Source organism: Sminthopsis crassicaudata, chromosome 6, assembly GCF_048593235.1.
Source record: "Sminthopsis crassicaudata isolate SCR6 chromosome 6, ASM4859323v1, whole genome shotgun sequence".
Taxonomy (NCBI): domain Eukaryota; kingdom Metazoa; phylum Chordata; class Mammalia; order Dasyuromorphia; family Dasyuridae; genus Sminthopsis; species Sminthopsis crassicaudata.
Genome location: NC_133622.1, coordinates 83,872,867 through 83,897,141, shown reverse-complemented (window position 1 = coordinate 83,897,141; position 24,275 = coordinate 83,872,867). Strand labels below are relative to the sequence as shown.

General features: G+C 33.4%; 1 protein-coding gene across 1 annotated transcript in view; it reads right to left on the bottom strand.

Annotated features, from left to right (window-relative positions):
- Positions 1–481: 481 nt before the first annotated feature.
- Positions 482–24,275, bottom strand: part of ANXA10 (annexin A10) — a 99,643-nt gene continuing 75,849 nt past the window's right edge. The window contains exons 7-12 of the mRNA XM_074272533.1: positions 17,591–17,644; positions 17,378–17,471; positions 14,113–14,208; positions 8,941–8,999; positions 3,642–3,764; positions 482–827 (exon numbers count right to left, since the gene is read on the bottom strand). Of these exons, the coding sequence (XP_074128634.1) occupies positions 759–827; positions 3,642–3,764; positions 8,941–8,999; positions 14,113–14,208; positions 17,378–17,471; positions 17,591–17,644 (495 nt within the window). The 3' untranslated portion in view covers positions 482–758. The remainder of the gene's footprint in view (positions 828–3,641; positions 3,765–8,940; positions 9,000–14,112; positions 14,209–17,377; positions 17,472–17,590; positions 17,645–24,275) is intronic.

Below are 24,275 nucleotides of genomic sequence, written 5' to 3'. Positions count from 1 at the left end.
TCATATCTTATTTTGGGAAACAAGTTGGCTTATAAGCAGTGACTTAGGGAGATAACCATATTAGAATAAGGATTGAAGCTGTTTCAAGTTTGCTAAACAAATCCCTCATGGTTTTGTGATGTGCCTATGTATCTTTATATACATATACACATATATTATACATACATATATACATAAATATTATTTGTGTATATATGTCTATTTAACACATATCTGATAAAAAGCATAATTATTCAATCAGGAATTCCACACATTTTTAAACTGCAAGCATTTTTTTTGTATAACTTCTTTTTCTCTTTCAGTTCCCTTTGGATATTCATTTTAACTTTTTTTTTTCCAGTACAAAAGATTAGAAGGTAGAGATATGTGACCATACTCTTTGTTGTAGGCCCTGAATTTCTCTTTGGGATTGCTCTAAATTGACCTCTCATCCTGCCTGATCACTAATTTAGTGTTAATAAAATAAGTTTAAATAAATACATTTAAATCTATTATTCTTTATTATTCCATGATTCATAAATTAATGAAGTACTATATTTAGAAAATATACATTTAAAAGAAATAAACATGTACCTTGACAATATACATATTTTTGGTTCAGTTTTTTTAAAAAGAAAGAATGCTAATTCAAAGGATGATCTTGTGATTCTTCCAAATTCATCTCAGAGATAATCAACAGTCTACATTTGTGAAGAAATGTCAATATTTGGAGACCTCTTTAAAGAATGGGGTTGTGGTCTCCCAAAATCTTTTTCCTTTTAATAGTCTTCAACATCACCAGCACAGATGGCAAGTAAAGCTTTCTCATAATGTCCTGAAGCAAAATTCTGAAATGCAAAACATTATGTTTACAGAGAGAAAAATGTGGCAATATTCCAAAAAACATCATTCCTTTATTTTTCAAAGGTAAGAGATGTTTCAGTATTCTGGAATTCTCTACAATAATCTTAAATGATGTGTAAAATAGCCACAATAGACATTATCATAAAGATAAAGTGAAATCACAAATGTAATGCTTTTGTAAGAACTTGGATGGAATGATAAATCTTGATGTAAATGATTGATTGGAGCAGAAAACCATCTTCTCTCCTTCCCCAAACCCACAATTGTATGTATTATAATGCAAACTATCATATACTTAGCCCAGAAAAGTAGTTCTAAATGCAAGTAAAATCTCTCCATCTAGTATTAGTTCACAAATACAATTATGAAAACTATTAAAAAGCTGTCGTATGAATATTCTCTCTTGAGCTAATGACATCCCAACTGACAGCTTCTAGATACACAGAATACAGCTGTGGTAACTACATGTAAATATTAATGTACACTAATGAGCTGCAGAATTATAGTGAATGCCTTAGAACTGGTTTTATTAACCAAGTAAATGAGTCAGAATACTTTTTTTCCTTACAGGAAAGTAAGCACAATAACTAATATTCAGTTCAATTTAAAAGCATTTATTAAGTGTCTACAATACTAATTTCTGGGTTTACCAAGAAGTAAAATTGTGGCTGCCTTCAAGAGGGGAGGAAAGTACAACATAAATAAAGAGAAGTTAATATATGTGTATGTGTGTACAAATATACATATATGTAAAAAGATGTGCATATCACAAATTAATTAGTTACAACAAGTTAGGGGAGGGAGTAACAATTGAAGGAAGTAGTAAAGGTCTTTTACAGGCGCTAGCATTTGACCTGAAGCTCGGTTCCTAATCCCTGAGGCAAGAAGAAAGAACATTCCAGGGAAGGGATCCATAACATGTACAAAAACACAGATTAGGGATAGAAGGCCCTGTACTGAGAATCTTAAGTAGGCGTATGTGGGGAAAAAAAAAAAAAAAAAAAGTGTCCATATGTGGAAATAGTGGTTTTGAGTTTGTGTGTATGTGTGTTTTATTTTTTTCCCCATAAGATAATGATTAAAGGATTTACTCAAAACTGCACATAAAACCTATCTTGTTTTTTATTTTGTCTTCTGCCAAAACCCTATCCTATATCATTGACAATACTTTGCTAAAAGACTTTCTGTCTCCTTACATCGATGAAAAGCCATCCTGTCTCCTTACTTGACTCCTAATATCGCTTCCCTAATTTATAATCTTGTTGGCTGTTAGCCTTCAAGGTAAGCCCCACATTTTCAGTATACAAACCCCTCCTGAACTATTTCTAATTTGCTAAACTTTCTTTTGAGGCTAGCCCTTTAGCTATGATACAAATAAACTCTTTGGGGATTTTAAGAGAATCATTTTGATTTCTTTCAAACAATTGTGAGAATATTGAAAAGTTTGGTTTCCACAGAATGTTGTAAGCTTCAAGGTAATGTAAGATATCACCTATAAGTACCATTGACCAATGGGTTGTCAAAATATGAGAAATTAGGAAAGGTAAAATTTCCACAGAACAATTAAGTTTCAATTTCTCAAAAGCCTTGAGCAAACAAGGAATTGTGCCTAGGAAGGCACAGGTGGATTCAGCCAATTAGAATGAGTCTTATGGTTTTGAGAATACCACAAACTTAAGATAATAGCTGTTTCAGCCCAAACTAGTTGGGGTCAATGACCTGACTTGATCAAATCCCAACTGTACGTACTTAATAGGCTAATTGAATATTAAACAACATCCCAAAGGAGTATTTTTCTGCCATTTGTGAACATGGGATGTATGAAGAAGGGGGGAGTACATGCTTATACATATTTAGGAGGAAACACACATTGGGCATATCAGAAAGATTGTAACCTGGAAGGGAATGGACTGATTCAGTCTCTGAAGGGAGGGACTACACTGAGCTAATAAGTAAAAAGCTTCTCTGGCTTCTGTGTTCAGTACTCCCTCTTCCTGAAGAGGAATGGGACCCACTTCTGGCCAGAAACGTTGAGATGATTCCTTAAGTTTCTTCTTTGATGAATTTTCCTCAATATCTGATTTTCATTGTCAAGTGTGTTTCTAATACTATGATCCATGAGTCTCTCACAATTCAATAAGATTGTTAAAAAAACAAAAAAAAACAAAAAACTAGTTTTAAACAAATCAGACAAGATGAAATGTTTTACGTGGAAATAAGAGGGTTCAAACATAAAATAGTTCAACAATTCAATTAGGCACATTTATTAAATGCCCATTGTGAATAGGATACTGTATTAGTGTTAAAAATGAGAAAACAAAACAATATTCTCTGCCTTTGAGTAGCTTACAGCCTATTTACAAACATAAATCAACAAAAAATAATTTTAGGATCAAAGAAGCAGCAAAAACTAAGTATCTTATCAAAGAAAGAGAAATGAAACGACTTTGGAGTATAACCCAATTATAACCCAATCTTTTTACAAATGAAGAGAATGAGACCTAAATAGGTCTTGCCTATATTCACAGAAGTAGTTAGTGGCAGAGCTGGGATTTGAACTCAAAACCAAATCCATTAATATTTCCCTATACCCTGCTTCTTTCTTCTTAGGAAAAAGAAGTTCAAAGAGGAGGTAGTAGCTGAGTTGGGAAATTTGGGTGAGTTTTAGGTGGGGAAGATAAATGAGTTCCGTTGTGAATATGTTCAATTTGAAATTCCTCAAATCAGAGATATAACAAAATATAACTATCAGAAATATAACTAAAGCACAAAGTCCAATAAAAAGCCAAGAGACTTACTTTGATATCATGAAACAGAGATTTTCCATATCTTTCTTTATATCTTTTTCTTATATTCATCAGGTCTATTTCACTTCTAGCAATTAAAATCCTGATAACGGTTTTGTTATGGAAACCGAATTCCTAAAAGAAAAGAAAGGAGAAAATGAGAAAGCCTAAAGTTTTTCTCTTTTTCCTCCTCTCCTATGGATTTTACTGAAAAACAAACAAACAAACAAACAAAACATGTTAAAATCTGGGCCTTAGAAATCTTTTTTTTTTTTTTAATTTTGTTTTGAAAGATAACATCTAAGCAAAGAAAAGAAGCCAAAATAAAGAGACTTTGAGAGAGAAAGAGAGAAATAGAAGCAGAGTTGAAGAAAAAGTTTTCTGCTAGCCTAAAGTAGCAAATCTTAGTACAATAGAGAATAGGAAAATTCCCAGTAGATTTTGCTAAGGTCATTGATTGAATATGATGGGTGAAGACTTTGGACAAGGCTAAACTTGTGAAATTAACATCAAATGTCCAGGACAAAAGAGAGTGGAGTCATGGATGTCTGACAGCTGGCCTGGAAGCCAGGGAGACAGCTTCCAGGTAGATTCATATTCTGCCTTTCAAGTGCTATGTGCTCACCTCTTCCCCTTCTCCGGGAAGAGTTCTAGTCAAGTCTTAAAAATGAAGAGCAGAGAAAGTCTCAACCTGCATTGATAAGGAGGTTCCTCATCAAGAGTTTTCTACACTCAAGAAATTCCAGCTCCAATCCTTATCCCTATCCTTATGTGGAATATAAAGACCAGAATAGCCCAGTTTAAAACCACTCTTTAATTTATAATTTAATGGGGCAATCCTGACATCTAGTGGTCAGAGAAGCTAATCTCAGTTTGGGGGGCTGAAAATTCTAATGATGATTTTACTAATCCGGAACGTGTGTTCTAGGGAGATGGAGGAGAGCCCATTTTTAAAACTTTTTCCATTTAGAGTCCAACATCGTCTGTTGAAATTTACTGGAAGACTTTCTTTAATCCCATGGCAATATGTACAGTTTCAAAACTCTTTTTTTTTTTTTTTAACTTAGTGCAAGAAGTATTTATTAAGCATTTATTATATGCCAGAACCTGTACAGGAGTAAGAGACAAAAAATGAAATGAATGAAATAACTCTTGCCTTTAAAAAAAACCTTTCATTCAGCTGAGTGTAGTATTTGCACTAGGCTTTTATTCTATCTTTTATCCCAAAATACTAGTATAAAGCAATTTCCTTATTCTGACAATTGAAAACTTTCTTCTTGTTCTTTCCCTTCTTTTCCTCTCTCTCTCTCTTTGACCTCCTTTCTGTTTTTGTTTTTCTCTCTCCATCTCTCTTCTGTATCCTACTCTACTTCTTACACTTTCTTTTTTTATCTGCCTCTCTCTCCTCTCTGTCTCTTTCTCCTAGCTCCTATTCTCTCTTTTCCTTTCCTCTCCTCTCCTGTCTTCTCATCTTTTTGGTTTTGTTATTCAATCTTTCCTCTTTTTCTTCTTTATCTACCTCTCTCTTGTCTCTTTATCTCTCTCCTCTCCTTTTCTGTCCTTTTCCCTCTTCTTTATTCTTCTTCTTCTTTTCTTCTTCTTTTTTTCTTCTTCTTTTCTTCTTCTTCTTCTTCTTCTTCTTCTTCTTCTTCTTCTTCTTCTTCTTCTTCTTCTTCTTTTTTCTTCTTCTTCTTCTTCTTCTTCTTCTTCTTCTTCTTCTTCTTCTTCTTCTTCTTCTTCTTCTTCTTCTTCTTCTTCTTCTTCTTCTTCTTCTTTTTTCTTCTTCTTTCTTCTTCTTCTTCTCCCTCCCTCCCTCCCTTCCTCCTTTCCTCCCTTTCTCCCTCCTTCTCTCTCGTTCTCTGGCTTCTTTTGATGTTTCCTTCTGTCTCTCATCTTCTTCTTTGTCTTTTATCTTTTTTTTTTTCTCCTTTTGCTTACCCTCTCTGTCTCTCGTTTTTTGTTGTTTCTCCAACTTCCTATCTCTGTATATTCTTTGTCTCTATTATTCTCTGTGTGTGTCTTTTTCTGTCTCTCTGTCTTAATCTCTCTCTCTCCCTTCATTCTTTCTCATTATCTCTCACTTTGTCTTTCTATCTTTGTTTCTCTATGTCTCACTATCTCTATCTCTTCTCTTTCTCTCCTTCCCTCCTTCCCTTTCTCCCTCTTTTCCCCCCTCTCTTTTTTTCCCCTCTCTGTCTCTCACATCAGGTCTTGGGATTTTCGTAATGTATATAGCATTCTCAATTAGGAAGCATCCTCTGCCAGTGCAGATCAGTGCCTTCCTTGAAGTTTGCATTGTGAAATTGGAGGAAGTGTGATGGTTAACTTGCTCACAGTCCCAAGCTAGTTATCATATGTTATATATATGACTTGAATCTGTCTCCTGTCTTCCAAGGTTGGTGTTTTAGCCATTATATCATTCAATTTCAGCATACATTTATCCAGATTTACAAGCACTACATGCACTACTTCCTAGGGTGCCCCCCTCTCTGTCATACAGGAATACAGACAATTTAACCTCAAAAATGATCATGGCAATTCTCCCATTCCAAATCCCAAAAGTGAAGTTTTCTCTGGCAACAGTGACTTGTTCTGTAAAGCATCATAATAATGGGCATATTATTCTCTTCCTAAGTATCATCTACTGGATTTCAGATATAAAATAAATTTATTTTTCCTGGGGGAGGCACTGGCACCTTGAATTTAAAATTTGGGGACAGAGGGAGTAAGCATCTACTGTTTACCAAGCAGTGGGCCAATTGTATTACGCACATTATTTCATTTGATTCTTACCACAACCCCTGGGAAGTATGCTATTTTCTCATAATACAGGTAAGGATACCCAGTGTCACATAGCTAGTAAGTATGTGAGGTTGTATTTTAATTCTCATCTTCTTGACCCCAGGACTGTAAAGCATTATCCACTCTGCCAGAAGAAAAAGGGCCCCAGATTTAAAAATGAGGAGTCTGGTTCAAATTCTATATTTATAATTATTAGCTTTTAACTTGAGCAAGGCCTCACATTTAGAATTAGGGGTTGGAATACTTATATTAGCTATGTCTGACAAAGCTACATGGGAAAAGCATGTTTTACACATTCAAGTCACTTTATAAATCTTAAGGAACATCATAAATTTGAGTTATTATTATCATTGTTGTGACTTAACCAAGATTACACAGCTAGTATCTGTCAAAGATAGATTTTTGAATCCAGGTCTTTCTTGCCAGTTGTCTTATCTACAAGTAACTGGGAGAGTTTGCTACATAAAGTACTGAAACAGAAGGATCTGAATTAAAATATTGCCTCAGATACTCATTAGCTATGTGATCCTGGGCAAATCACTTAAACTCTTTTTTCATCAGTTTCTTCATCTATAAAAAAAGAGATAATAATAACAGCTCATAGGAGTGTTGAGAGGATCAAATAAAATGACATTTGTAAGGTGGTTAGTAAATCTTAAAATGATATATAAATACTAGGTATTATTATTACTTTCAAATGCTGATTTTTATCTCCCAACATGATTCATAAGGAAATATGTAAAAAAAAAAAGACAATGTATATGTATAACCAAAAAATTGTTTTACATGTAACTGGTGAAAATAAATATAAACAAATTTTTAAAAAGAAACTGAAGTAAACAGAGTTAAGCAAATTGCACAGAATCACCTAGCTAGTAAGGGTCTGATACTGTATTTGAATTCAGTCTTTTTAAGTCCTTTATCCACTGAACCACCTTGACCATCAGGTAGAAGAAGTATTATTCTTGGCACTTGACAGAGGAAGAGCTTGAAGTTCAGATATGTTAAGCAACTCACTTAATGTCATTAGTGATATGAATCCAGGTCTTCTAATTTTAAGTTGGGTATTATCTATTGCTTTACAATGCATTCTGTAGAAAAATAATGCTCATTATGTTAGCATTAAAAATGATTCTCAAGATAGATAGTTGTGCTGGAAGTTTAATAGCTACTTAGGAAAAGTTGATGGCTTGTAAAAAAATGGATTCTTTTTCAAATTTTAATCTTTTGATAACACTAATAGATTTGCTCTCCATATTTTTCCTGTTCTTGAATCTATGATACCTGTACAATAAGATGGGGTACAGCATTTCCACTTGCCTCTAAAAGCTTTGTTGTCATTGAAAATCTTGTTTCACTGACCAGATGCTGTTTAAATCATGAAGTCCATAACCCCATTTAATTCAATATTATTTTTGAGGCTTTAATTTGGAAGAAAGCCAGCTGACACAATTGATAAAGTGTTAGATATGAAATCAGAAAGACCTTAACTCAAATTCACCCTTACTAATTAGCTATGTGAGCCTGAATGAGTTACCTGAATGATGTTTACCTCAGTTTCTTCATCTATAAAATGGGGATAATAATAGCATCTACTTCCTAGGCTTCTTATAAGGATAAAGTAGGATAATATTTGTAAGGCACTTTGTAAACTTTGAAGAGCTATATAAATGCTAGCTATTAATTTTATTAAAACAATATTAAACTAACATGTGATTTAATAGAAAGGAAAGGGAAATTAATTCCAGAAATTAGGTAACCTTCCCATTTATCAAGGAAATTCTTACCGTGTCTAGTATTTTGGGGATATCCAGAAGCCTATTATTGCTTTAAAGCAAGTATGTTAGTAAGCACCCAACACTGTATTAGGTGATTGCTATTAATTCTTATTGATTTATAATGTGTTATATTCTTTATAGGACAGATAGGTAGTATAGTGGAAGGAGGACTGAGCCCAGAGACAGGAAGATCTGAGGTCTTAAACAGTCACTTAATTCCTATTCACTAGTCCCTCATAACAAAATGGGGATGCACTGGAGAAGGAAATGGCAAACCATTCCAATATCTTTGCCAAGAAAATCTCATGAACATGGGGTCTCATAGAGTTGGACATGATTGAACAATAGCAATTTGTTTATATCATGTCTTATGTCAAGTAAATTTACCTTACTGTGAAAGTGTAGACTTCCAAAGAAGCCTACCAAACACTATAGCTGTAGATTAGCTTTAAAACATCTTGGGGCAATTCAATCCTCAGAAAGACTACTTCTGCAACCTGATATTATACACAAATATGAAATATGAGAAAGATTTTTTTCATTAAATTTGGGATTTTTTAGGGTCAAGAAGTTCTTTGGGATAGAGGGTGTTATATTTGAAACTAATATGATTCCATATACTATAACAGATGAGTATCACTTTAATTAAAGAAAATTGCTAGTTAATCCTTTGGAGATGGGGGCATAGTTCATATAGAAAATTGCTTAAATACATAGAGAATAGTACTCACATGGATTGCACTGTACAGTCTATAAGCAAAGAAGGCAGGTTTGTCCCGGACACAGAGAACTATAGGATATAAAAGAGTAAATGCTTTGAGATTTGGAGAAGATTTTTGTATCCATTTTCTTCCACATTTCTGATGAATAGACAATCAATTTATAGATTAGTTAGTTATGGGTTAGTTGATGATGGTTATCATTAGGGAATACTTATAAATGATGTTCTTTGAAGATAATTATGTTGCTAATTTTAAGCCAGTCTAGAGAGATGGTCACACAAAGACCATTTGAGAACCTATATAAGGGTTGGAAAGTCAGTGCCCCTGAATAATATTCTCATTGAGTTTCTTTTCCAAAAGCACACTCAAAATTCCATATATATATCTTTATATATATATATATATATATATATACATATATATATATATATATATAATGATTAAAGTTGGAAGGGAACTGAAGTTCCCCCTTGCTCTTCTCATTTCTAAAATAAAAACTTCATTTTAACTCTGAAGATTTTCGGTTCTATAAAGACAAGAACTGTGAAAATCAAAATGAAACAGCAGACACAAGGGGTCAGCACTGTAACAGAAATGAATTTAGAAATATACATGGCCCATGCTCTCTGTGCATTTTCAGACCACCCCTTCACATCCAGGCAGTTGTCGTCTTGTTCTATCTTAATCATTCCATCTGGCATAGTGAATAGAAAGTTAGCCTTGGAATCATGATGGCTACATTTAAAATTTTTTTTGACATGTACTTGCAAGTAATTCTTACCAAGATATTTAATCTCTTTGTACCCCAGGCAGCCTTCTAAGACTGTGAAGGGCAGAGAGAATACAAATTCACATTGTTAGAGGGAATTATCTCATCCTAGAAATCCCTAAACTATTAAATCACAAGACTTATAAAAAATACCACAACAAAAAACTCCCATACAAAATCCAACCAAAAAAAAAAAGAACAACAGCAACAACAAAGACAGTTATAATATGTATCTCACAAGTTTTGTGCAAAGCTGAAATAAGATAATATATATAGAGTTCTATGTAAATGTTAGTGTTATCATTATTCTCAGGATTTTTTTAAGCTTTTGAGCTTCCAATAAAATGACCATTGGGGATCTCTGAGCAGTTGGTCTTAACCTAATGCTAGAGGTAACCAAACCAAAATTGTATTGGGGCTTGATGATGTGTAAGTCTAGAACACAAGAAACAGATAATAGTGCATTGGATTTATTTTCAGAAGACCAGGGGTTGGATTCTGGCTCTATCATTTTAACATCTCTCTGTCAGTCAGTTGACACACATTTGTTAAGTAATTACTATGTTCTAAACCTGGCCTAAATACTGAGGATACAAGGAAAGGCAAAATTAAGACAAAGTGCTTACATTTTAATTGGAGAAAATAATTAGAAAAGGGGAAAAGAATAAGAATTTATTAAACATCAACCAGGTATTGTGTTAAGCACTTTGGAGATATCGTCTTTGAAACAACATGCAAATTGCTAAATGTGGGAAAGATATAGACAGAATAAATGGAAAATAGTTTGAAAATGGAAGATAATAGGAGCTGGGAGAAATGAGAAAAGCCTTTTTCAGAAGGTAGCATATGAGTTGATTTTTGAATGAAGTCAGGGTTTCTATGAGGGAGAGCTGAGCTGAGGAATAGCATTCCACATATGGAACAGCCAGTATAAAAAACAGAGATGAGAAATGAGTGTTTTGAAGGCAGAATGGCAAGTAGGCTAATGACCTTGAAATTGATGAAAGCACTGAACCTCTCTCTAAATATTTCTTAATCAATTAAAAGATGATCTTGCATTAGATGATCTCTAAATTCTCTTCAATCTCTAGAGCAATGTGACAGGTAGTATGGTCTGGACCTTGATAGGATAACGACTAATATAGGTAAACCTCTCAGGCTATATAAACTATATTAAACCTAATTGAGAGCACCCAACATGCCATATCTTGCCATTGCTGCTATGAATACTTGTATATTTGGAAAAGGAAAAAAATAAAACTATTGTGTTTCTGCTATTTTTTTCTCAAAGGGTCTGATTCAATAATACTGTGAGACAATAAACTGTCCATTTTGCCTTAATTACCTTTAGGATTTGAGTTTATAGGTGGAATGGGGAGACAGAGAGAAAATAAAACTCTCTCATACCAGGCTGCATAAGATTAGAGCGGTCTCAATATTTCTTAATATACACAGGTTTCTGGGTGTTATATTGTAGTGTGTGTGTGTGTGTGTGTGTGTGTGTGTGTGTGTGTGTGTGTGAGCATGTGTGATGTATATTGATATATCTGGTAACTTAGGTTGTATATCTCATAATACTTCTAGGATAGTGGTATAATGAAAATTTCCATTCTCATTTTTTCTTTTTTTTCACTTACAAGTGAAAACAACTTTAAAATTTAAAATCATCCATTCGGATTTTTTGTTCAATGGCTAGTAATAACTTCGATAAAGCTAATTATTTCTCTTTTATCTCTTCCCCCCGTTGTGAGTTCAGTAGAGTGACAAACTTCCAGTATAGACAATGCAGATTGTCCATTTATATGTAACTTAGACTCTTAAAGATCTGACTGGAACTCTGAGAATTAAGTGACTTGGCTTGGTCATTCCATTTGTCTGTATCAGAGATAAGACTTGAATCCAAGTTTTTTTGAATCCAAAGTTTGCCCTTTCTTCATTCTGTCATATTGTTTCTCATATAGAGCTTTATGTTCTACAAAGTGCTTTTCTCTGGAAAATTTTATGAGGTAGTGATTGAAAGTATTATTTTACTCATTTTACAGATGAAAAAATGAGGCTCAGAGACTTCTAAGTCTAACTGAGAAATGAGGCTTGAATTCAGATTTCACTTGACACCATAATTAATATTTATTCTATCCCAGTGCTTGCTAACTTTTTTTCCACTCATTTTTTTTTCCTTAGAAATTTTTACTGGCTATATGAAACTGGCCTAGAAATTAAACATTTATTTATAATTAATCATAATTTCATGACTCCCATGTTCAGTTACATGACAACAACTCATAGTTTAAGAAGCTTTGTTCTACTCTACCTCATACTCAGAGATATGTTGGTAAATATCTAACAACTATCTCTTCAGGAAAAAAAGGATATAGGACACACTTTTAAGTTTAATCTGAATTATTAATGTTTTCTTTCATTTTCTTAAAGCTTAGAAATCAACAGAATAGTAAATCAAGCTTCAACTTATTATATTTGTCAGTTACTGGGATGCAAATACTCAAACTGGACACTTAACAATCAGCTCTTAGGAGCCATCCCAAGCTAATTTTCCCACAGCTCTGTGTTATGCTGATTACATGATAAACATAAATCTATCCTCCTAGGATCTTCTTCCATTATAAAAGTCTAGTTGGGCTTTTGGCATCTGAGAGTTTTTTGAAATGGGTTAGAGATATTTTCTTGTCTTCTAGGAAGCATTGTATAGAAGAAAAAGAAAAACATTTTGAGTCATTGCCCTAAATGACTCACCATTTATGTTGACTATCAAGTTTTGTGAGACAGGGCAATGAACTGTCTACACTAGTGTTTTTAGCTGTAAAGTGAAAGGCTTGGGCTGTTTGACCTATTAACATTCTCTGACTATGTCATTCTTCTCTTAAAAAGGTACATTTTATTAATTATATATATTTCATTAATATTCATTTAATTATTAAATTCATTCTTTTATTTAGTTTGCTTGGTTCATTTAATTATTTAATTAAATTGTATTAATAAATTGTATGTTTATATTTTTATTGATTCATTCTTCAGATCAATATGTATTAAGCCCACAATATAACTCTCTCATTGTATTTTGAGAATCTTTCATTGTCATATTTCAAATTATCAGGGTATTTTAACCTTTCTGCTGTAAGTATGAGGAGACCCCAAGTAATACAAGAACAAATTAGGTTATTTTTGTCTTTTTTTTTTTAATGTGCAGGAGTTGTGTCAACTCCTTACCTGTTCTATTTTTGACATACTTGAATGGGGTAGTTATCATCTCTAGGATGTGGTAATAAATAGTTTAAATAGTTCTTTCTCTCCAACCAGGCTTTTTGGCCCATAGCTAGGGATTGTTTGATGATCACTTCCTCCCCCTCCTTTTTTTTTTTTTTTTTTCCCAGTAGAACTTCCAGGAAAAATACAGAGTTTTTAAGATAGGAGCTGAGAAGAGATAGACGCTTAAGAGATAGAAGAGATAAGAAGTTTAGTTGGAGGAGGTCATATTAGAAGCATCCTTTATTCCCTTGAATTAATTAAATTAATATAAAAATAAGATGAATAGGGTAGTGGGTATAATTACTTGTGAGAGATGTTTCAGTGGTTAATATTCATACTTCTAAAAGATGAACTAAGTGCATTAACTGTTTGAGGTCATGAAGTTAATTTTGTACCTTGTTATACATAACGACTGCAGATGCAGACATCTGCAGACATTTATACTAAGAACAAAAGCTGGAGTTCAAAGGAGCCCTGGAGATCAGCTAATTGAATGCCCTCATTTTGCAAATGGGAAAATTGTGGTCTGTAGCAGTGACATAATTTGCCCTGTATCACCTAAGTAGTGATTAGGAGAGCCAAAATTTGAACTCAGTTCCCATGGCTCTAAGCTCAGCACTCCATGTTCTGTTTTCTTAAACTTATACATGGACAGGTATCCCTTTGACAGTATCTTGGACTGATGATTGTCATCTATCTCTTCTTGAAAACTTCTACTGAAAGGGAACCCTTTATTTCTTGAAGCAGTTTATTCTAATCTGGAACAGTCATGATTATTAGCAAATAATATATTTATATGGAGTAGAAATCTATCTTTCTGTATCTTTCATTGTTCCAAATTTTATCCTTTGGGACCAGGCAGAACGAAAAATTAACACTTTTTCCTCATGATAAGTATGTAGACACAAACATGGAGCTAAGCAAAATGGACAAAAAACAAATAATAAAAAAACCCTTCCAACTCTGAAAGTCTATTCTAATTAGGTCTCTTCAAAGGGTTAAGGTGTTAGTGCTGTTTAAGATTGCTTTAGAAAACCAGATTTATTCTCCTCCATACTACACAAATACACAATTTATTTTAATCAGAAAAACCTTACATTATGGGGATTTTGAAAGTTCTACCCTATACCTAATGATTTTCCACTTACCTATTGCCACAAGTAGCTCCTGAAAGTATCCATCATAACATTCATTAATGGCATCTACCATGTCTTGTCCAGAAATATTTTGAAATTCCTGAAAAACTTTATAAAAATTGTGCAACTTACATATAACTTTGCAAAGATTAAATATATCACAATAAATATTGGTTGACTAAGTTTTGTTGATATATATTTCTCTCAAACAAATCTCCAAAAATTATTTACTATTTATAGTGATGCATACTATCATAAGGGTGTGTATTCCTTTCATTGGTATGGATACCAATTATTCTGTGCCCTGTTCTTCTATATAATTCTTGCATATATAGGTCTTCAATGGTGGATTTACTTTTTGTACTAGAGGCCTTCTTCTAGGTAGTTTAACTTTTTGTGTGTACCATCAGAAAAAATATTGGAGCTGTCCACCTGCTTTTCTTGCCATATACTTGTACACATACTACCATCTATTTGTGCCCATTATGTATCCAATCATTACTAAAGAACACAACTGGCATTCCCTCTTAATGCAGGTCTTTCCATTTTTGGACAGCTTCAATGACAAGATGGATCAAATATAAATCTAATTCTTTTGGGACTGTGATGTTTTAAGATAAGGAATTATATAACTTCACTGGGAGAATATGTGAGTCAATTAAAAGAAGTCTTTTTGTGTCAGGAAATCATCTCTTGGAATCATTAAAAAGGACAGCATAATTTCAAATGCAATTCTGTTGGCTCTCTACTTCTATTCATTTCTGGGTTCATCTCACTATTCAATTTCAGTGCCTATTGAGACATATGCACCCGGTATAATAACTCAATGTCTTGTTCATCACACTTTATGCCACAATCATAATAGGCATTTTTCATAATTTTTTTCCTCTTTGTTTTGTTAGACCTTTTGCTTTTAAGTGATTATCATTAAATAGGCCATATAATATTCCAGACTTTTGCTAAGAGCACAATATGATCTACACATAGAAGCATTTGTTGGACTTCACTATCTATGCGGAATTCCTTTCCTATTTGGAGTAATGTTGGTTTATTCTCAAGAATAAAGAATACATTTGAAGAGTATATTGTATATCTTCCTGCTTTATTTCTCACTTGGAAATAATAACCAGAGGAACATTGAACAGCATCTTTTTATCCTTTTATCAAAAATTCTTATTTTACTTTAAACATATATATATATATAGGATAAACCTTGCTGAAAGACTTCTAAAGTTGTATTTTACTTTCCTGAATCATTTTCTTATTATTAGAAAATGCATAAAATAGATGATCTAGCATTTCCTAGTTTCTAGTCAGTTTCATAATGATAAAGATATTATTTACCATAGAAAATAATTTTGTCAAAATGTGTATATTTCATATTTTCATCTAATATAACCTCAACATATATATATACATATATGTATATGTACATATATGTATATACACATATACATATACACATATACATATATATCAGTGATGCTCATAAATAAATTTTTAAGTGAGAAAGGAGATTTATAGGTCAATAGTTACTACTCTGATGATTTTGGTAATATCTTTGATAGTTAACATCTGTCATGATTCCCATCCCCATTCTTTTTGATATCTTTTCCTTCTTAAGATAGTTTGTAAAGTGATTCCTTGATATTTTAAATATTACATCACTTTCGACATAAATTTCCTCTTTCTATATTTAGTCTGATCCATCCAATCTTCTGAATGTCATCCTCTTAAGTGTCATTTCTTCTATGTCATATATTATATGATAGAATGGAAGGGCTCATATGTTATAGTCACAGTGTGGTAGTTTTGCCATTATTAATGATAAAGTAGAAATGTGGACATCTATTCTATTTTCTAATATTTGGCCTTTAGTTTTCTTCTATGAATATTCTTAAGACTCATCTTAGTATTCTGCAGAATTTTCAATGCTTATTTTTTTTAATTGTTCCATGAGGCAAAACTTCTAATGTTTTGCAAATATTTGCATTTTAAACTGGCACTTACTTCACTTGATATGTGTCTCTATTTAGTAAGAAGATCAAGTGTTTGTCAGTAAAAGCAGTTTCTGGGTTCTGGGTGAATGCCTTTTACTGATTAAACTTTTGTAGAAAGTGGTGATTATCAAGGTCAATATCTTTACTTTTTCCCATTTTCCATTTTAAGGACATAGAAAGCTTCTTTGAATATAGGGTCTTAAATTGTTCCTAATTATACACAATAGTATCTCCTTATAATCCTTTCTTTTAATTCTACATTTGTTTTAACCTTAATTCTAACTAGTAAATGATTTAGTTGTATATGTAAAGTTAATTATGCCATGACTTCCAAATTTGTAATCAAGCATTTTTTATCTGTCAAGTTAGAATAAATTTCAATTTGGGGGATGATTTTTTATATAATGTTTATTAAGAAATTTCCTTTGTGAATATAGTATTCACACAATGGTGTGAAGGTATCCCTAGCTCCTTATAGACTATACCTTGGGGAAGGGGGTTGGAAATAAACAAACTATGAAAAAAAGCAAAACAAAACTCTCCTCATCCAATACACTGGGATAATAAACTTTAGGAAAATTTCAATCTCTATTAGTAGAAGGAGTGCCTAGACAGATCAAGTTACAAGTCTTTTAAAGCAAGGGAATAGAGAATGGATCATGGGTTTCATTGGTATATAGAACTCCCATATAAGGTAACTCCCTTTACCATAACAGGTCAACAATTTTTCTGTAAATTAAAGTCTTAATTGCTTAAAACACTGAAAAGTTAAGTGACTTGCCAAGGGTCACATAGTCAGTATGTGTCAGCAGTGAGATTCAAATATAGATCCTCCTGCTTTTAAAACTGCCTCTCTATCCACTATTCCAAGGAGCCTTTCATTTGAAATATATCCTTTAAAAAAAATCAAGATGAGTCTTTAAATGCACTGTTTAAAAATTCCCATCAGTAATTAAGCTTTTAATCAAAAAAGTTTTTAGTGCTTTCAATCATTAAAACTGTCTAATAAATATAATTATTAATCAGGAATCATGCTAATCACTGGGTGTATTTCTAGGAGTTGAGCTATAGAATTTAACTTCAGTTATCTGGAATATTCACTGACATGAAAAAACTTTCCTGCTGGAGCTGGAAAAGTAAGGCTTGCTACATATAAATAAATTAAATTTAGATTAAGTGGTTACTACAGTTCATATTTTCCTATCTTTTCATTTAGCTACTTGTCTTTCATTACATATTTAGATAAGGAAGCAGAAATAAAAATGATTAATAATTACCCATCCATAATTGCTGGTAGCTCTTGTTACAGAGGATCATTTGTAGCATAGTTTTATGTTCTCCTGTCTTTTGTTGACAAGCTTCCCATAGAACCTGGAATATTATAAGACCATGAAGGGTCATCAGTACAATCCCAAACCATGAGGAGAAATATCTCCAAGGAAAGAGCTGGTTTGGAATTTTGGCTTTTTTGATTGCTTGACTGGACTTACCATTGCATCCTGGGCAGCCATAGCAGGATTGGTGTAACCTTCTTCCCTGGTTCCCTATAAAGAGAAATATAATGATTGTTCCTTTTGTTGTTCTAATTAAATTTACCACAAATTAAATGAGTAGCTTTTATGTTTATTTCTGGGATTTTTGAAATATTAGAAGCATTGATAATTCTCAAGAAAACTTCCCTAGGACTATGAGAGAGTAATGTTTTTAAAGTATAGATCATCCTGTTACTCTCTTGTTCAAGAAGCTTCAGTGGCTCCCTAGTACAACTGATAAAGTGCCAATTACTCATTTTGGCCTTTAAAAACCTTTATAATCTAAGTTCAAGCTAAATCTTTTTAGGGTATTTAAATATTTCTCCCTTTTGTGTTTTCTAGCCAAACTAGATTTCTGAAAATTTCTTATAGATAGTAATCAATTTCTCACCTTTATATCTTTGCAAGACTGTTTTCCATGCACAGAATTCTTATTCTTCACTCCAACATCTTAGAACTTTTAGTCACTAAGCTAAAGCTCTGCTCATCTGCCAACTTTCATGATTTTCCCAATTCTTAGTGCTTTCCTTTTCATCCCATTTCAACTACCTATTGTTTATTTTGAATATATTTTATATTTATTTATCTATATTTCCATTATTCCTTTTCTTCTCCTGTCCCAGTTTTCTTAAGAGCAGGTACTATTTGTTTTTATTTTTAGAAACAGAACCTAGCATAGTATCTGACATATAATGGATACTAGAGAAATACATCTTTCTGAATTGAATCTATATACCTAATGCTCTGTGAGTATCAAATGCTACCTAAAGGTCAAGGGGAATGAGGTTTGAGAAAAAAAGGTCATTGGATTTAGTATTAAGAGGTAGTTAATGACCTTTTACATGAGTTATAATAAAATGGTGGAGTTGTGAGGAGTTTGTGGGTTATGACAAAGTAGAGACAGTGAGCTATTTCTGGAGTTAGGAAATTTAACAGTAAAGGGGCTAGGGTGGCTTAAGGTACTGGCAGGACCAAAAAAAAAAAAAAAAAGAACAACTGAACATATTTGTTGTTGTTCCTCCTTCCTTCCCAAAGTGGACCAAAGATGTCATGAAACCCAAGTCTTGATTTACCCTTGAATTGGATTTAAGTGACATAGAGCTGCTCAAGGTCATCAGCCTCATTCCCTCCTCCAGTCACTGAAGTCTAATGGCAAGAAAACAGACCAGATGACTGGTGATGGCCTGAGATTCAGAAGATGATCTTGGCCTTTCTCAGTTAAGGTCTTTCACAGTCTCGGTTTTTTTCTGAAGCAAAACCCATCCAATGATTAATGGCTAAATAAGAATTGAGACAAAAGATGGTCTAATTTACCATCCCAGAAATATCAATCAATCAACCCTCAAAGTTTTTGGTAAGAGCAGAAACCAACTGCTATTTATACTCTTTAAAATTTAAACTATGAACCATTGAGGGTTGGATTGAGGACTATTATTTACTTTTCTATGTAATTTGAGTTTAAAGGCCTAGTTCCATTAAAAACAAAATAAATAAAAACAAATAAATGCTATCTAGATCCCCAAATTCCTATAGACAGAACACACACATAAGGAGATGGCACCCTAAGTGAAAAGAAAGACTACAAGTGGTGAGGTAAGCAACAATAGCAGGAGCAGCAGCAGCAGCAGCAGCAGCAGCAGCAGCAGCAGCAGCAGCAGCAGAAGAAGAAGAAGAAGAAGAAGAAGAAGAAGAAGAAGAAGAAGAAGAAGAAGAAGAAGAAGAAAGAAGGAAGAGGAGGAGGCTTAAAATCTTAATCTTAGGCTTAAAATTGTATTCCCCTTGCAAAAAAAAAAAAAAGAAAAAAAGAATAATACCATAGTACTTACTTCACAGAGTAGATGTGAAGATTATGTGCATTTAGTAAGCCTTAAAGTATAAATGCTAACTATTATTACCCAATAGGATGCTATCTAATTGGCCTCTTGGCTAGAAAAAGACAGAGAATGACTTGAATATTTTAGCCCACATCATGTTGGTTTGTCAAAGCATTATTATATAGCACATTAAGGTTTCTTGGCCCTTTGACAGGATTCCCTAGGATTTTGTGTAAATGAGACACATTTTAAGCTAAGTACTAATTCTTCCAGAGACATATTCCTCTCTTTTCTCTTTTTCCTAACATTATACCTATTTAACTGTTAGCAATACCACGGGTATCTAGCAGATCAATAGAATCCAGAGGTTGACTGATGAGAAAATATTAAAAATGAGCTGTGTGCCATTGGACAGAGTTCATAGAGGCAAAGATTCAGAGTGAATGATCAATGTGGACAGCCTAAACTAGCAGTAGGTGATGCTTTAATTGATATAAATGTCACAACAATAGTATATAGAGCCAAAGAGGTTGGGGTGGGAGCAGGAGAAACACTGATGAGGTCATGCCCAGGAAAGATCAAACTTCCTATTGGTGATTATTAAAGGTTGATGGAAATAGTGTTCCTAGAGGCATCAGAACAAAGATTATCAAAGTGTTTTTGCAAGGAAGAACTGGAAGCTCCAGCTGATGGGGTAGGTGGTCTGTCAAATCCTTTCTGCCTTTCTTTTCTCTAATAGAATTTTTTATCTTCGATGTGATTTGCACATGTTGATTAATTAGTCCCTAAGTGGCTAATTTTTCATTAGTTGACAGACAATTAATTCTCCTGTAGTTATGCCTTGATTGAAGAAGTAAGGGAGTGTTACCAGACTGCTTGCCAGCTTGCGTTCATTTACCAGAGATACTGGTCTGCACTGTTGCACCATACAGGAAGGTCATTGCCCTGTCTCAGAACATTACCTCACATTATATTTTGAACTGCTCGCCTAGTATTGTGACAATCATTCCTGAATGTTTTCATTCCATGAGCCCTTGAAGGCTTCAATAGTCCCCATGTTCCATATTTACACTATAATCAAGGAAAAGAATATCACAGAATTAATAAAAAATATGACAGAATCAGCAGGAGATTGAAATGACAAGATCTAGAGAAGTGTCTTCTCTTTGTCCATGCAGAGAAATTTTAACAGACAATGGCAGGGAAGAGAGGGGAAATCACAATAGTGACAAAATTATTTTGTGAATTATTAGAGCTAGAAAGGACTTTAGTATATAGTTTTCTCATCTGCAAAATAGAGATAATAATAGCACCCATATCTAAGGGTTATTGTAAGAATCAACTGAAGATAATTATAAGCTGCTTACACAGTGTCTGGCATATAATAAGTGTTATATACATGTTAGCCATTATTTCTATGATGTGCAGGACTATAACTATGATGGGGGCTGCTTTTATTAATGCTGATGCTGATGATACTATAACTATATGCAATATAAGGTTATTGTTTGTCCTTCATTCTCAGGGAGGGCCATGACATCAGGGAGGTGAAACCATGACATGCAAGTGAATTGGATTTAAGTGAGAGAGAGGTGTGCAGTGTTACTTGCTTCACTTTTCCCTCCAGAGCCATCTGGGTTCAGTAGCCAGATATAGATCAGGAGGACTGGAAATGGCTCTGGATGCAATGGGAGACCTTGATCTTTTTAAACTAAGGTGTTCAACTGGTCTCAATTTGATTGAGGTCACAACCATTCAGTGATTAAGGCTAGGTAACAATTGAGACAAAGAATTTCCTCGTTCACCTAGTCCAAAAAAAAAAAAAAAAAAATCTAAGGGAAAGACCCTCCCAATTTCTGGCCAAAGCAGAAATAACTGCTATTTACATTCATTCTGAATCAATCAGAACCCAAATAATGATCAAGTGGAGCTTGGCTTTGGACTTATTGGTGGCTAATCATTGAGAATCTGAGTGGTTTTGGTTTAAAGCATGGCTCTTAAGAAAGAAATCTGATGTGCAGAGGAAGGAGAAAGAGATCTCTTAGAACATATATCTCAGAGAATTAGCTCTGGGTGGCATTTTAAAACACAGGACGTCAGAGTTGGCAAAGACCTTAGGATATAGATTGTAAGAACTAAGAGGAAAAAGTAGAGCTGGAAATAAACTTAGATCTGAAAGACCATCAATGAAAAGGGACAAGAAAACAGTGGTTATAAATGCCTTGGAAATAGACAACTTCTTATTGAAGTTTTCTCATTGAAGAAATCAGTTCAAATCCAGCCTGGGTTAGTCACTTAAATCGCTACTTAGGTTTCTTCATCTGGAAAATGGGGGAAACAATACCTAACTTATATGATCATAGTAATGATAAAATGAGAATAATAATTGTAAAACTTATTGCAAATCATAAGGCATCATGTAAATGTTAGTTAGTATAGTAGCAGTAGAAGTAATAGTAGCAGCAGTTGTAGTATTCATCAGTTATTGTTAAAGAATAATGAAAATTGGGGCAGCTAGGTGGCTCAGTGGATCTAAAGTCAGGAGGACCTGAGTTCAAATCTGACCTCAGACACTTAACATTTCCTAGTTGTGTGACCTTGGGCATGTCGCTTAACCTCAATTGCCTCAGCAAAAAAATAAAACAAAATACAGAAGAATAATGAAAATTGTTTTCCTGAATTGGTATGGCTAATTAAGGCCCCAGAGGCCACAGTTACATCTGTTCTGTAGCATGAAAGGTTTGATTATTTAATGACAAGCAAATTTCATTATTTGCAAACTTGGTTAGACCAAATGGAAAATTGCATATGATGAGTGATTTGATTAAACTTTATGTTGTTTGGTTTTGCTTAGCTTTAAAAAAATCATTATAAGGGAAGACTTGGGAAGAAGGGAGAGTGGAGAAGAATATCTGGAAATGACTCAAAAGAAAACTCTAAAATTTGTAAAAAGGAAAAATCCTGTTTAGGATTTCTATAAACATTTCTATGCATAAACATTTTGCTCTACTGCTAAACTCAAGGAAGTATTGCCATATATGATATATATTCATGAAGATAAATCACCATTTGGGAGATTTCTGTTCACCATCCAAGATAAGACAAATATGAAATGTTAAATGAAATACATCCATATAATTTTTACTTGTTTGGCAATTTTCTTATAATATTCCTGAAAGGGTCTCATTCTCTATAAGAAAAAAAAAATCCCTCCTCCCATGTTGTGCAGTTCTAGGTTATGTCCCATGAGGTTATCCCATGGACGAGCCCATGAACAATCAAAAGACTAGAAAACTTTTACATAGGCGTACAATCAGAACACAGAACTAGCAACCCAAAGGGAGATATAAAGGGGCAGAGATCTATCATTAAATTGGGTTGTTCACATCCATAGATGTTCTAGATTTTGTTTTTTATCATGGGCTCTTACTTGGCCAGTAGATGGTTCCCCTGATGATCCAAAACAAGCACATATTAGTGGAGTCAAAACCAAAAGAGAGCCATAACTCATCTTTGGTAAACTATGGAGTGTTTCTTCTTGTTTGTTTAAGAGAATAAAAGTAGATCCCACAACACCTAAATGTTCACCACTGTGCTATTCCCAGGCTAAAATGAATGCCACACTTCCTTGAAGTGTAAAGACTTGGTTAATTTGTACTTGGAGAAGTTGGGATTACTACTGGTCTGTCACTTTAGCATTCTAAAATCAGCCCCAATGGTGCTCTATCCATTTCTTTTGCAGGTGAGATTGCTAAGCCATAGAAAGGTTAACTGTCTCAGCCAGTTAGTGGCAAATCATGCAGTCAACATTAAACACCCACTTAGTTTTCATATTAAGCTTTTCTTATATTTTAACATGCAAAAACAAAGAAGAGGCAAGCAATGGTTAATACAAGGTGATTGATAGAAAAAAATCCCAAACTAGCCAATGAAAGAGAAACAAAGAAGCCCTTTTGCAGCTCATCAGGGATTTCACTCTTAAGTTTGAGAAATATTAATGCAGCTATCATGCATGATACCTCAGAAGGTAAGTTTCAGTGTGAAAAGAATAAAGAGCAGATAGCAGAGTTTTTCATTCCCCAAATCTATCCTTATCTGCCTCCTACAATGCATATCACCTCAAATGCTGAATATATATTAAAAAAAAATCTCTGAATTTAAAATCCAAAGGACTCGACTCAATTCTCACACGTAGAGCATTGATAAAATTTGATAAATGGTTAATAGTAAGTAAATAATATTTTATTTTATGGCTAGAAAAGAATTTATTTACAAGCTAGTATAGCAGAAAAACATTAAGAAATCTAAGTTTGCTCCAGCTTAGCCTATAAATTAGCTGTCCATTAACTATAAGGATTATTTTCTATTTATAGTTGTATATCCAATCCTACAGTAACCCACAGAATGCATTGTACATAATAACAGATTAAAAAATGTTTGTCAAATGAATGAATCTATAATGGGTAAGATTGGCTCACTGTAATATGTAAATTATGTTCTTATATTTTTAAGTAGGAATGTTACAAACTCAGATATTAAACTAAATAGAATTACTTTTAATTTCCTTTGAATTAAATACTTGCTACTTTACTTTCACCTTAGGAATTCTTATATTGAAACAATAATGATAATAATTGAAAGATAACAAAAACATTTTGACCAGAATGAGATTATGATGTAATTACAAAAGATATTTAGGGGTTCAAGAGGCATCCCAAAAAATTGGAGTTCCAGACCAGCATCAGGAGGTCTTTCAAAAAAATATTCAGACTTGGACCCATCTCCAAGTCAAAAGACAAAGTTTATTATAATTGTAATGGCAATTAAAG